Genomic DNA, 13,300 nt, shown 5'->3' with positions numbered 1-13,300 from the left:
AAACTAACCCTGTTTCCAGGAACCAGACACACACAGCACGTGTTTGTCAGGGGTCCCCAGCACAGTTTGTAGAACTTAAGGACACCTGATGAGTTGGAATTTAGAGGAGTTCACTTTCCCCTTTCAGCAATAGGGCGGGGGCTTAGGGAAATAGAATCTGGTTGTAATTCGGGATGCTCCTGCTGAGACCTTCACCTTCAAATGAGACTGTATGTTTTAGGAAAGATCCTCTTCCCTGGGAAGAACAGTGCTCTCCTAGCTACACATTTCTTGCCCCTTCCACTTCACCTTCTTCTATTTTGTAAGTTGCTTCTCTTTTTCATGCTGACCTTGAACATGTGAGCTTTATGCATGTTGTTGACAATATTTATGCTGCTGGTAATTTGGTAGTTAGCCTGTGTGAACTTGAGGGTTATTTACTGTGTTTATCTCTGTTGGTTCATTTTATTGAGCCTTGCTGTTTTTTCTAGTTAAGTCTGCTGCAGTGCTGGTTTCTTCTCCAACTTTGGTTTTAGTTGTCTTCCTTTTTATGGGTCATTTCCTAACTTTACGATGGCTATAGATTGTCTTAAATAGCGTATTAGATACACAGTCTTTAGGAACTTGTAATGAAGGAAACTAAAGGAAGTGGGTTTCTTCTTCATTAGCTGAGATTGGTGTTAATTACTGATTTTGCTGTTCTTTGCTCATTTTTAAATCCTTGAATATCATTCTGTTTGTGATCCACCTTAAATGATAGACCTGTGAGCTTTCTGTCTTCAAAGTAGATGGAAGGTGAACTGCTGATTCCAAGAACAAGTTTTCTTGTATTACTGTAGCTTGCCTGGTGGGCTGGGTTGTTTCCTGTATTTTCCAATCTAGAGCTACTGTGAAGCTCAGTTGAGTAAATGAGCCATTTTTTAGTGAGATGATAATGGCTGTTACAGGCAAAGGTGAGGCAGGAGAGTTTCAGTTAGTCCTGCATGGCAGCATGATGTTTTGTTGAAGTACCAGGTTGTATTCATTTATGTGTCATTAGCTCTGCTCCTTAGTAACCATTTGTTTAGAGTACATTCTGGTTCTATGACGGACTCCTGTTGTATGCATCTGTCTCCCTCCCAGGTCATTGCACATGCCTCTTGCAACTCTTGTCCAAATAGCCATCAGCTCTTGGGGAAGCAGAACCCACTGTTAATTCTAAGGTCTTAGTTTAAATGTCACTTTCTCAAAAGGGACATCCAACTGCAGCCCACATTTCATCTTCTTAGTTATTCACTCATAGTCTGTTTCATCTTTCCTTGTTAGCAAATTAAACAACTGGGAATTGTGTCTGTTGGTACAGTTGTATATCTATTCTCTATCTCTGTTTAAAGGTAAACTAACAGGGCTGGCTTCCTCAACACTGTGTTCATACTTTGAAGTAGGTGTTTGAGGTAGGATCCCTGGCTGAAAATGTGTAGGTGTGACTTGGTCCTTGGTGAGGCCTTTCCATCTGCTTTTATTATAGGCCATATTTCTAACCTTGAATAGCTATTGCTCAGCTCTGTGACATCAAGTGTTGAGTCAACATCAGCAACCCCTGCATCTTACATGACCTGCTAAAGTTAATTGTCATCATTGTCAGAAATAAGTGAAAATGAACCAGAGGCTGATAGACCCCAACAAAGGTGAATTAGTTGCTACAATCATAGATTATAAAAGCTTCGGTCTTTTTCACATTACAAAATGATGCTCATTACAAAAAAGCAAAACACTCAGAAATGAATAAAGTAATCACAGATGTTTAGTAATTCTTCTACCAAGATGTAACCATCAGTTTTCGTTGGTAATATTTGCTTATCTTTTAAAGTATATTTATTTACTTGGTCATAAGTTACTGCAACAGTGTATCATATAGAGTGCTTTAAAAATTGAGGCTGTTCTGAATATATAGTTCTGTCTTTTATTTCCTCTACTTACATTTCATTGTGAGATTCCACCTCCCTACCCGAGGCCACTGAATGTAATTATTCATTCTTTGTTTATATCATAACTCACTTAACTTGTGTCTAATAAATAAGGACACTTTAAGCTATTTCATTTTCCCCATCTAAATTCTAGATAGCTTTGTAATTTTCTAATTTAAATCTTTGCCTAATTTGGTATTCTGTCAGCTAAATTCATATGCAGAATTTTTATTTGATGGTAGCTATTGATTAAATTAAAGCAACAGGGGGTATAATAAAGAAAAATATCAGGAAACAAAAAAGAGAGGAGACAATGGGTTTGTTGTTGGTCAGTTGGAAAGACATAGCAGAGGAAGTCTAGGAGTGGCTACAGGCTGGCTGGGCCCAGAGTTCTCAAACTGCCATCAGCCCATCAGAAACACAAAAGTACACATCTCCGCATTGCCTGGTGTGTTAGTCTGAGTGTAATTGACCTCCGTAAGCTCAGAGGGAGTGGCACTAGTAGGAGATGTGGTCTTGTTGGAGGAAGTGTGTCACTGTGGGGGTCTTTGAGGTCTCCTATGCCCAAGCTACTCCCAGTGTCGTCACAGTCGACTTTTTGTTGTCTGCAAGTTGTAAGGCTGTCATCTCCTTCTACAGCACCATGTCTGCCTTCATGCCACCATGCTCTCCACCATGATGATAATGGATTGGACCTCTGGAATGTAAGACAGCACTTCAATTAAATGTTTTCCTTTATAAGAATTGCAGTAGTCTTGATGTCTCTTCACAGCAGTAGAAACCTGAGACACCTGGTTAGGGGTATGCTGTGGTTTGAATAGGTACGTTCCCAGTAGGCTCATACATTTGAATGCTTGATCATTAGGGAGTGCCACTGTTAGGAGGTATGGCCTGTTGTGGGTAGGTGTGGCCTTGTGGAGGAAGTGTGTCACTGGGGGTGGGCTTTGAGGTTTCAGGAGGCCAGGCTGGGCCTAGTAGAACTCTCTCTTCCTGCTGTCTGCCAATCCAGATATAGAACTCATGTCTCCTTCCTTAGCACCATGTCTGCCTGCATGCTTCCTACCATGAATGGACTAAACCTCTGAACCTGTAAGCCAGCCCCAATTAAATGTTTTATTTTTTAAGAGTTTCCATGGTCATGGTTCCACTTTACTGCAATAGAAACCATAACTAAGGTAGAAGTTGGTACCAGGGTCTGGGTGATAGGTCTGACCTTGCTTTTGTTTGGAAGAATGTGGACTTCAGCACTTTGGATTAGAAAAGCAGTTGAATGCTTTAAGTGGCTAATGGGCCATACTAGTACAAGTGTGGAAAACAGTGATGCTGAGTGTAATTTCAACTGTGGGGACCCAGCTCAGGAGGTTTCAGAGGAGAAGAATATTAGTATGTAGCCTAGAGACAATTCTTGTGATATTTATCAAAGAACATGGATGCTTTCTCTCTTATCCAAAAGAATCTGCCTAGGACTAAGTTGAGTTATGCATTAACAGACTTGGCAGAGGAGATTTCCAGACAGCTTGGTATTAACTGTGCTGTTGGTTATTAGTGGTCACATTTATGTAGATCTATAATTAAAAGGGGCAAACAGAGCAAGGAAAAATACAAAATGTACAATTTGAGGAGAAAAGGAGCACCAGGAAGAAGCTTAAAGAAAAACCTGATGTTAAATGGAATAAAGGGAGTCGTGACCTTAGGACAAGACTTTACCAAGCTAAACTTCCAATTTATGCAAGGAATTGAAAAGTTTAGGGCTGGGCATGGTTGTATCATCTTTCATTCCAGCACTCAGGAAGCAGAGGCAGGTGCATCTCTGAGTTCAAGGCCAGTCTGATCAACAGAGCAATTCTATGCTAGCCTAACTTAGGCACTGAAGAAAACCATTAAAAGCAGAAAGGTGATACAGATGGAATTGAACAAGGCGGCCATGTTCCAGTCCTAGGAAACAGAAGAACTTGGCAGCTTCGGCCAGGTGGTTCTGGCTTTGGAGTCAAGGATACAAGAAAGGGGTTATAGAATCTCCCTCCATGACTAAGGAAAGCCATTGAGGATAAACGTGTTGCAGGGGAAGCGAGAGGCCTTTGTGTGAAGCGTGGGGAAGCTTGGATTGCCTTGAAGAGTCTAGAATGTGGTAGATGCCAGAGCCATGGGATACCTGCAGAAGAAAGCTGCTAATTGAACCAGCCCAAGAGAGAGGAATGTGTTGCAGTTAACAAAGCTGAAAGGAGTTGGAGATCCAAGGAGTAGTTTGATATCAGGCATAGAGATGCAGATTTTGTAGTTTGTCCAGCCCTCTTTGGATTGTGTTGCGTTTATCTCCTGAATGCCTTCCAAACTATTTGTTGTCCTCCTGAACTGACTCTCAGCCCTGAAGAATCTCCCTCCATGACTAAGGAAAGAGATTACAGATTCTCAGAAGAGACTGGACTCTGGACTTTTTTTTTTCCAGAATGGTCTGCCTGTGTACCTTTCTAACAATGAGGTTGTTTATGTAAGTCATTATAGAATTCTATGACATTAAACAGTGTTACACAATACCAGTTTTTGGTTTGGGTACATGTCCTAGGTGTATATAAAGAAGAAATGTTTATGACATTATATATGTGTGTGTGTGTGTGTGTGTGTGTGTGTGTGTGTGTGTGTGTGTATGTATGTATATATAATGATATTATATATTTGTCTTAGGTCTTAGAGTTTCTTTTGCTGTGAAGAGCAACTTATAAAGGAAAACATTTAACTGGGGTGGCTCACTTATACTTAGAGGTTTAGTCCATTATCACCATGATGTGTCATGATGGCCCGCAGGCAGACATGGTGCTGGAGAAAGAGCTGAGAATTCTACATCTTAATCTGAAGGTAACAGGAAGTGAACTGAGATACTGGGCATGGCTTGACCATATATGAGACTTCAAAGCTCACCCCCATAGTGACACACTTCTTCCAACAAGGCCAGACCTACTCCAACAAAGCCACACTTCTAATACTGCTACTTCCTATGTGCTTATGGAGGCCAAATACATTCAAACTAACACAATGCTTTATTATAGACTCCCAGTTTCATGTGTATATATGCCAGTCTAGGTTGAAAGGTGATTTCAAAGTACAACAAACATGGTTCTGGGCTGTGTTTACTTACAAGTCTTTCCTAAATTTGCCATAATGAGTTATTCTCAACACAAAGAAGTGATGAGTATGAATAACTGTTATTTTTTTCAGGAAAGAGAGGCTAGTATTAATTACCGGCATCTCCTTACTCATGTCTGCTGAACCAGTAGTTCAGGTCATTGACTTCAGGAAACTACCCAGCATAATCATTGGTAGAATGCCTTCTGTGTGCCTTGAAGGAGGTCTCCACGGTGTACACACTCAGCCAAGATGGAAGGATCTTTGTTGTCCAGGAACCCCTGGGAAGGGAGAGACAGCCACACCCCCTGTGGCATGAAAGGCCCAGCAGCCCTCGCTATTGCTCTAGTTGCTCATGGCCCCTCTCTCTGGCTTCCTCTCCACCACCATGCTGGTTCTGCCAGGCTCACAGTGGGCCACACAAGTCACCTGCTCTTTGTCTGGCTTCCCCAGGTGGCAGGAGATGCATCTCAGTGATTTCTCCCTCCATGTCCTGCTCTCCTGAGTCTCTTCTTTGCTCTCCTGTCTTTCCGTGTTTTATTCCTTTTCACAGATGCCATAATACAATATATCCATTATTTACTACTCAGTGATCCCTGTTCGACAGGGCAGAGACTCCTCAGCACCCCCGACTATGCCTGGCACACAGATGGCAGGACCTGTGAGACAGGAGAGTTCCTAGGGAGGCGGAGCACCAGTTCCTGAGTGTTTCACCCACCATGGCAAGGTCCACTTTAGGTGGCAGAGCAACTTGCCAGCAAGGCCTCAAAGAGTGTTGCCTTGACCTGGATATTCTGCTTGCAGTGCTACTACTGCCCTAGCTCACCACCCTTGATTCCTGCTGCACTTTGTACGTGGATAGCTGAGGCCACTTCCTGCTTCTGTCTGTACCTGCTGTATGTTCTTTTTTACTGTTCTCTTCTTCCTCCTGATTTATCCTTATTCAGCGCATCCTAGGCATCACCATAATTCTATTTCTCAAGACCAACCTTCAGCAGCCCCTCATCTGTATGGCTCACTCTCTCTCTCATCCCTGTAGCCATGTTCCCTCTCTCTGACCCCCTATCAAAGCCACCTTTTGTTCTGGCTCACTGTTGTCAATGTGGTCTGCACATGCTCTGTTTCCTTACACTCCCTTAACTGTGCAAACACACTTGGTCACTCCCTCTTCTCCCCAGCACTGCCTTTCACATACCAACAGCTTGGTAAAGATTTGCTGGGTCCAACATGAGGTGGAAGGAAGTGGTAGGAAGATTGCCTGTGACACACTGTTATAGTGTGTTGAACAGGGAGAGTGGGTTTTGAAATAACAGATCAATTTTAACTGCGGAGGGCTCTCACCTCTTCAACCACGGTTTGAATAAGGAGGTCCATTGGAATTTCAGGGTACATGGAGAATTGGCGAAGAGCTAGATGAGGTGAGTTCTCCTCCCAGCGCCTCTTAAGAGATGCTTATCTTACACTCTTCTCTAACATTCTGGGCCTCAGTCTCTTAGGCTCTAATGTTGTAGGTATGGCTAGTGTATAGGGGTATGTGCTGAGCTGAAGGTTATGCCTATTGAGTCTATACCCATTTCAGCAAGCCTGTGGTCTTGGACTATAATAGGATTGGCTCGGATATGTGTGAATTTAATTAATCAGATTACAGTACTCTTAACTGAAGTAGGCTGGGAAGAACTACAGAAAATGCTTATGGCATCAAATTGCACTACTTTAAAAAAGATATTATTTCTGGGTACCTTCAGTTTGCAACAGAAAATATCTGACAATTTGGAAGTTTTAATGGATACTTTCTATACTAGAGGTGTGAAAGTTTATTTGCTTTGGATATTCACATTACAAACTCTGACTTAAGTAGAGGGTAACTTTCCAGATTAAACTGTTTGGTGAAACTTTTTGCTCCTACCTGCTTCTCACCCTTCTTGCCTCACACCCTTGAACTGCAATTGTATGGAGTCCACTGTTCGATAACCCAGTGTGTAACATGGAGGGGTTAGAAATTCCTGTCAATCGTCTTTACAAAGTACCTTTTCTTAGCTTTCCAGTGAATGTTTATATGAGTGCTGATACCCAGAGGAAAAATTTTAATGCCTTGTAATGGACCAGAGAAAGAACAGTCATCCTCCAGTGAATGCTAGGATTTTCTTATAAGGATTTGCACTGAAGTATCTAGGCACTGGCCAGGGCTTGTTCAGCAGGTATCTGTGACCAGAGACATAGTACTTTATAAGGCCCAATACACCATGAAAATGTGGGGTCTCTTATTGTAATATAATAAGAATTCCAGGCAGACCATATGTAGCTTTAAGAGATGTACATCAGTTCAGTAGATCTACATAACTACAACCCAAAGTTGCTAATAGAAAATCCAAGTCTATTCAATGATGAATAATTTTTTTCCTGATTCCTAACCATATACCTGTTCAGACAATAGAATTAGCCATCCAGGCAGGAGACTTTACCAGTATGTCTGTCTCAGGTCACCTCTCTTGCCAAATGGGAACTCCTTCTAGATGTGCTGCAGTCTGGAGCTCAGTCTCTCACACCCCTTGCCTGAACCACTCTAGTTACCAGTGAAAGTCCTGGCTGGACATGGGTAGCCATCTCCTCCTGCTTCTAGGCCTGACTTTAGAGGTACCAAACTAATCAGTATTACTACAGCATAAGGCTACAAATATTTATGGTTTATGCTTATTTAAATTTTTCTTCATTTTCTTCTCTCTCTTTTAAAAATAATCACAGTCTCACTTTCAAAGTAATGGTGTGAACTCAGAAACTCCAACCCTCTCATTTTCTATTGCTGATGATAACAGGAATGTAAATTGCAAGATGTGCAGTTATACCTAAAAATGCTAGCTGTCTTTTAATGAAGAGAAAAGTTTATTCCTGGTAAAAATAGATGGTACGCTGTGCTTTTTGTTGGACCTAACACAGTATGTGTACCTCCAAATGTCATTTTCAAATGTTAAAAACAGCTGCAAAAATTACATCCTTTTATAGTTTTCTTTTTAATTATAACACTTAGGAAATTAGCATTTGGGGCCATGATAATCCCAGTAATGTAAGATAGTGAATTGTACTTGCTTAAAAATGTAGCCACATTTACATACAATTATACTTGATACACTGTCTAGATACTGACAGGCTCACACTTGTATTTTACAGTCTATTGTGGTATGCTAACTGAAATAATTATAGATTGTGGAAGGAAATGCATTTTAAAGTATGATCAGTAAGTATGTGATATTTAATAGAAGTTATATGCTATTGGCAACAATTCCTGTCCCCTCATGTTTAGAGTAGGATCCCTGACTCATGATGCTCTTCTCATATTGTTGGTGACCTTACTTCAGTTAAGAGATAGCACCAAGTAGGGTTTTTTTGTTGTTGTTGTTGATTTTTTTAAATTTTAGTCTTTTCTAGAAAAGGGAATTATTATCTACCAAAGCACACCTCTTCTTTGAATAGAAAATGGCTAAGATGTAGAAACAAGTCATAGAAAAGTCATTTCTCCTCTTCAGAACTAAAATAGGAATCTTCCTAATCAATAGATGCTGCCCTTCTGAAGGGCCAAAAGCTGTGGCTTCAAACGTCTGAGGTTGATAGTTGCTGTCGATCAAGTGTCTCCCCTTCTTAATACTACTCCAGTATTCGAAGCTGAAGATGTCTGCTGTGGAAAGCACTGATGTCATGAGCCCACGGACCTTGTATCCTCTGTCCAGCTGCTTGAAGATCCCAAGTCTTGTGCCTAGTGAGGCACTTCTCATCCACTCAACTCTTGCACTTACCCATTGCCACTCATCAGCTCTCCTTCCTCTTCTCATCTGCCCTTCCACATGTCTCTTCTGAAGTCTCAGCATCTGTCTAAGCCCTACTGTTATCTTGAGTGACTTAGGTGAACAACTTACCGTGCTGTCCGATTGGCTGGTACCCACTTTGTCAGCATAGAGACTGCTCTGATTTTCTCCTCTATTTTGCAGGCTCCATTTTGACTTCATTTCTTTTCTTGCTCAGTAGCTAATTCATCTTTAGACTAATACTTGAATTTTTGTCTACCTATGTCTGCAGTTGAGCTCTTTTCTGTGCTCCTACCAGCCATTTCCTGCATTTACTCAGGCATCTCGGTTGAATACTACCGATAAACAAACAAACAAACAATATATCAGCCTGAAAATTGGACCTCTGAAATCAACAATCTCAAAACTTGAGTGATACCAGTGAGTCTTTCCCCTCACTTTCTTTATCAGTTCTCTTCTACTATTTTATTTTTGTTTTGGTTTAGAGACAGGGTCTACCTCTAATAGCCCAGTCTGGCTTCTCTTGCCTTAGCCTTTTTATTGCTAGGATGACACGCATGTACAATTCCCTCGCCCACTCGCCCTTTCTCCTCTTCCTGATATGTATGCCTCTTAGTCTCCTTGCTCTTGGCATGGAGTCTTGCTTCTGCCTTCAGAGAGAAGCAGCCAGGCCAAGAACAACACCCATACTTCCCTTTACTGTCTTTATTTGTCTCCTGGCTTCTTAGTTCACCTCCTTCCTAGCTAGTCTTCAAAACCCCAGGCAGGTGTATTTGTCAAGTTTGAAGTCTTTAGTGAACTTCAAAGGCTTTTTGGAACGTGGTTTCTGATACTCCCCTGAAACCCATGCCTTCCCATGTTACCTGGGGGAAGCGAAAATCTGGTTTTAGTGATATTTTCTTAAGTTCTATATCATACAAAAGAAAGAAAAACACTTGCCTTGATGCTAGCTTCTCCAATATTTTGGGACATTTTCTCCTGTGTGTGGCACACTGTTGCAGAACAGAGAGGGGCTATAATGTCTAGGATGTGCCATGTCTGCTGGTGTACCTCATTGCCTAACACTGAATTCACTTAACATTTGAAGCTACTGCTTAGGTAGACTGTAAAATCAGATATTATCACTTGTATTTTATGATCTCCCTGTCACCACACAACCCTTAGGAAAAATTGTGGCTCGTAATAAGTTTTGGAACCAAACTTAGATTCTGATGCTACTCAATACATTAAGCCTCAGTTTCCTGCTTTGTGGTCTGAGGATGATTAATGTGTCAATGTCCTGCAATTTGGGGAACAGCATGAAGATTCTGAATGTCTGGGTGTTGGAAACACATCTTAGAAGACAGGTTTTTATCCCAGTCCCTGGCTGCAGCTCTCAGAACAGCCTGCTCCACACGTGTTGATGTCAAAGCAGTGGATGCTGATAGGCATAGAGAGCTATATCACACAGAAGATGAAAACTAAGGTTAAAGGGATTTTTTTTAGAGAAATTTCTGACCTCAAAAGCATTTTAACCAGTCTTACCTTTGACTATATAAATGTCCCTAGAGGGAATTAGCTATATGTTCAAGTTTACCAGGGGGCTGTGAAGATGGTTCCTAAACTTGAATCTCAGGAACCCACATAAAAATCAGCACAGTAGCACATGTGTCTGTCATCCCAATGTGTCCCTACAGGGAATTAGAGATGGGTAGAGACAGAATTCCCAGAAGCTCAAGGCACCCACCTAACCTGACATACATCAGTGAAGAACAAGAGAGACTGTCTTAAACAAGGTGGGGGGTGAGGTCTGGCCGCCCCCCACCTAAGGTTATCCTCTGACTTCTACTTGTATGTTACAGCACACATGTTCCTAAATACACACACACACACACACACACACACACACACACACACACACACACACACACACACACACACACACACACACACACAGAGAGAGAGAGAGAGAGAGAAGAAAGAGAGAGAGAGAGAGTAAAAGAGAAAAAAGAGAAACACAACACTAAAAATATTTACTAGGGGGGCTGGAGAGATGGCTCAGCGGTTAAGAGCACTGGCTGTTCTTCCAGAGGTCCTGAGTTCAATTCCCAGCAACCACATGGTAGCTCACAGCCATCTGTAATGAGATCTTACGCCCTCTTCTGGCCTGCAGGGATACATGCAGACATTACACTGTATAATAAATAAATAAATAAATAAATAAATAAATAAATAAATAAATAAATAAATCTTTACTAGGAATGATCATATCATATCTACTTAATGCACAGCCATATGGGCTGGGTTCCATGGTTACCAGTTATCTGTCTCCATGACTGATCTTGTGTGGACACCTATGCTTATACTAAGCTACAGATTGATTATGTTCACTTGACATAGCATTAATATCAACAGAAACAATTTTCAGTGAAAGGTAAGTTTTTTATTTTATATCACAAATCTGAACAAGACTTAGAAAATAAGTCAACAGAGAGTGTTTTGGAAGCAGGTTGTTATGGATTCAAATGCTGGCTCCACCACACATTACCATTGTGACCTGGAACAAGTTCTGGAGACATCCAAGCTTTGGGTTCCTTTTCTGTAACTTGGAGATACAGTTTGCAGCCTTAATATTCTTAGAGGACAAAGGGAACAGCCTGTGCCAATCAGCATGACTGTTCTTGTGCCCTAGATGCACAGTTGTGCTTACAAAAGGAACCAGACACCTTCTAGCCCCAGTGGAAGTGAGAAGAGATCCCTTTGAATCCTATCTTCGAACATTGTAAAATCATCTGTGTTGCCAGTTTGGATCTGCACGTGGTCCATGGAAAATAGTTGATGGTGTGTTGTTCCCTAGTTCAGCTTTGCAGCAGTATCTGCCGTCTACAACAGAGAAATGTGTACATTCGAGCGTTACAATTCATGGTGTTCAATTGAAAAAGTGAAACCTATTTCCTCATGTCAGGGAAATTGGCTTGTGTTGTCAGAATTTAAAAATTCTACATGACCGGCTTTCCATTATTTTGTTACTACTGTGTGACTTTGTGTAGTCTCATAGACCCCACTGTCACTCAGCACATCTGAACCTCTGAGTAGCGTTACTATGATACAGCACTAAAAGAAGGGCTTTGCTATGCACAGTAACTATTTGTGCTCAGTAGTCAACCAAGTGTGAAAAACAGCAAGCTAACTTTCTGGAGTGTTTGCTTCATGCACTTACTGGGAAATGTGGTATTTGACCTATGCATGACCATTGCCTTTTAAGTACCTTACTGCTTTTCTCCTGGTGTTTCTTCCTGTTGAATTGTTTTCTTAATGGATGTCTGTGCTCTCTCCCATCTACCTCCCTGGCAGTCTTTTCCCTATAAAAGGACCCATCTGTCTAAGGTAGATTCTCCTTCTTACTTACTACTCATCAGTGACTAAGCTGCATGGAATAGACATGCTTAGCATTTAGAAGTTGTGTTTAATTCTGTTTATTTTATAACTACAGTAATATTTTATTTTCTTTCAAATAAAATCTGTTCTCTTCAGTCTAAGTTCAAACACCTAAATTGTATCTAATTTCTAATCATAGTGATAGAGCAAAGAATGCACTTTAAACTTGCTAATCCATAGTAATTAAAGTAATAGACAAATCTGTGCTCCAGTGTGTTAATCTGTGTGCAGAGAGAAAAGCTCCTTTATGGAAGTGACTATTTTCATTTGATTTTGCCAGACTTGAATTTGAGAGACAGCAGCGTGAAGAACTTGAAAAACTGGAAAGCAAAAGGTAAGTTGTGAGGCCCACATGTCAAGCTGCTGTCTGGGATGCTCTCTCAGTATCCTTCTTGAGTTGACCTCTTCTGTTTCCATGGTTCCCTCTAGCTCTGAGCCTGCTATTTACATATCTAATGCCTGCAGGTACTTTCTTATAAGGGATTGACTTTACGTCATCTTTCAATTTTCACAGCAGTTCATCTTCAAATACTTGTGAGAAAAGGGGAATAGTCAGTAAATTAAACATCTGAGCTCTGTTGAAATTTAACCTCAAATCTTTTCTTAGTATTCTTGGGTTTTTAAAAAGTCACGAGTCTATAAAGATGAAACATCAAAAGCATTTTCCTTCCTAACAACCCATCTCCAACCTTTTAATTAAGTAAAATAAGATTTATTTATTTTATTTTAAGTATACACATATTTTGCCTGCACATATCTATGTAGTTTTCTCTCGGGGTCCCGACAAGCCCCCTGCAGTCCCTTAGCCCATTTATAAAATAAACATACAGACACTTATATTATTTAAACTGCTTGGCCATTAGCTCAGGCCTAACATTGTGTAGCTCTTACTCTTATATTTAGTCCATTTCTATTAGTCTATACTTTGCCACGTGGCTCGTGGCTTACTGGTGCCTTACATCTTTCTTGTCCTGGTGGCAGTCTCCTCCTTCCCTTCCTGTTCCCTTAATTCTCCTCTCTGTTAGTCCCGCCTATACTTCC

At 41.0% G+C, this 13,300-nt stretch overlaps 1 protein-coding gene across 5 annotated transcripts in view; it reads left to right on the top strand.

Annotated features, from left to right (window-relative positions):
- Positions 1-13,300, top strand: part of Kif16b (kinesin family member 16B) — a 282,143-nt gene that overhangs the window by 166,496 nt on the left and 102,347 nt on the right. For 3 of the 5 annotated variants that reach the window (XM_037205261.1, XM_028884429.2, XM_028884427.2), the window contains exons 18-19: positions 12,176-12,208; positions 12,540-12,593. In XM_037205261.1, the coding sequence (XP_037061156.1) occupies positions 12,176-12,208; positions 12,540-12,593 (87 nt within the window). The remainder of the gene's footprint in view (positions 1-12,175; positions 12,209-12,539; positions 12,594-13,300) is intronic. The other 2 variants (XM_028884430.2, XM_028884428.2) reach the window with 1 other exon arrangement.

This window comes from Peromyscus leucopus, chromosome 4, assembly GCF_004664715.2.
Source record: "Peromyscus leucopus breed LL Stock chromosome 4, UCI_PerLeu_2.1, whole genome shotgun sequence".
In the NCBI taxonomy this organism is placed as follows: Eukaryota; Metazoa; Chordata; class Mammalia; order Rodentia; family Cricetidae; genus Peromyscus; species Peromyscus leucopus.
Note: the sequence above shows the minus strand (reverse complement) of the source record. Positions and strands in the feature narration are given on the sequence as shown.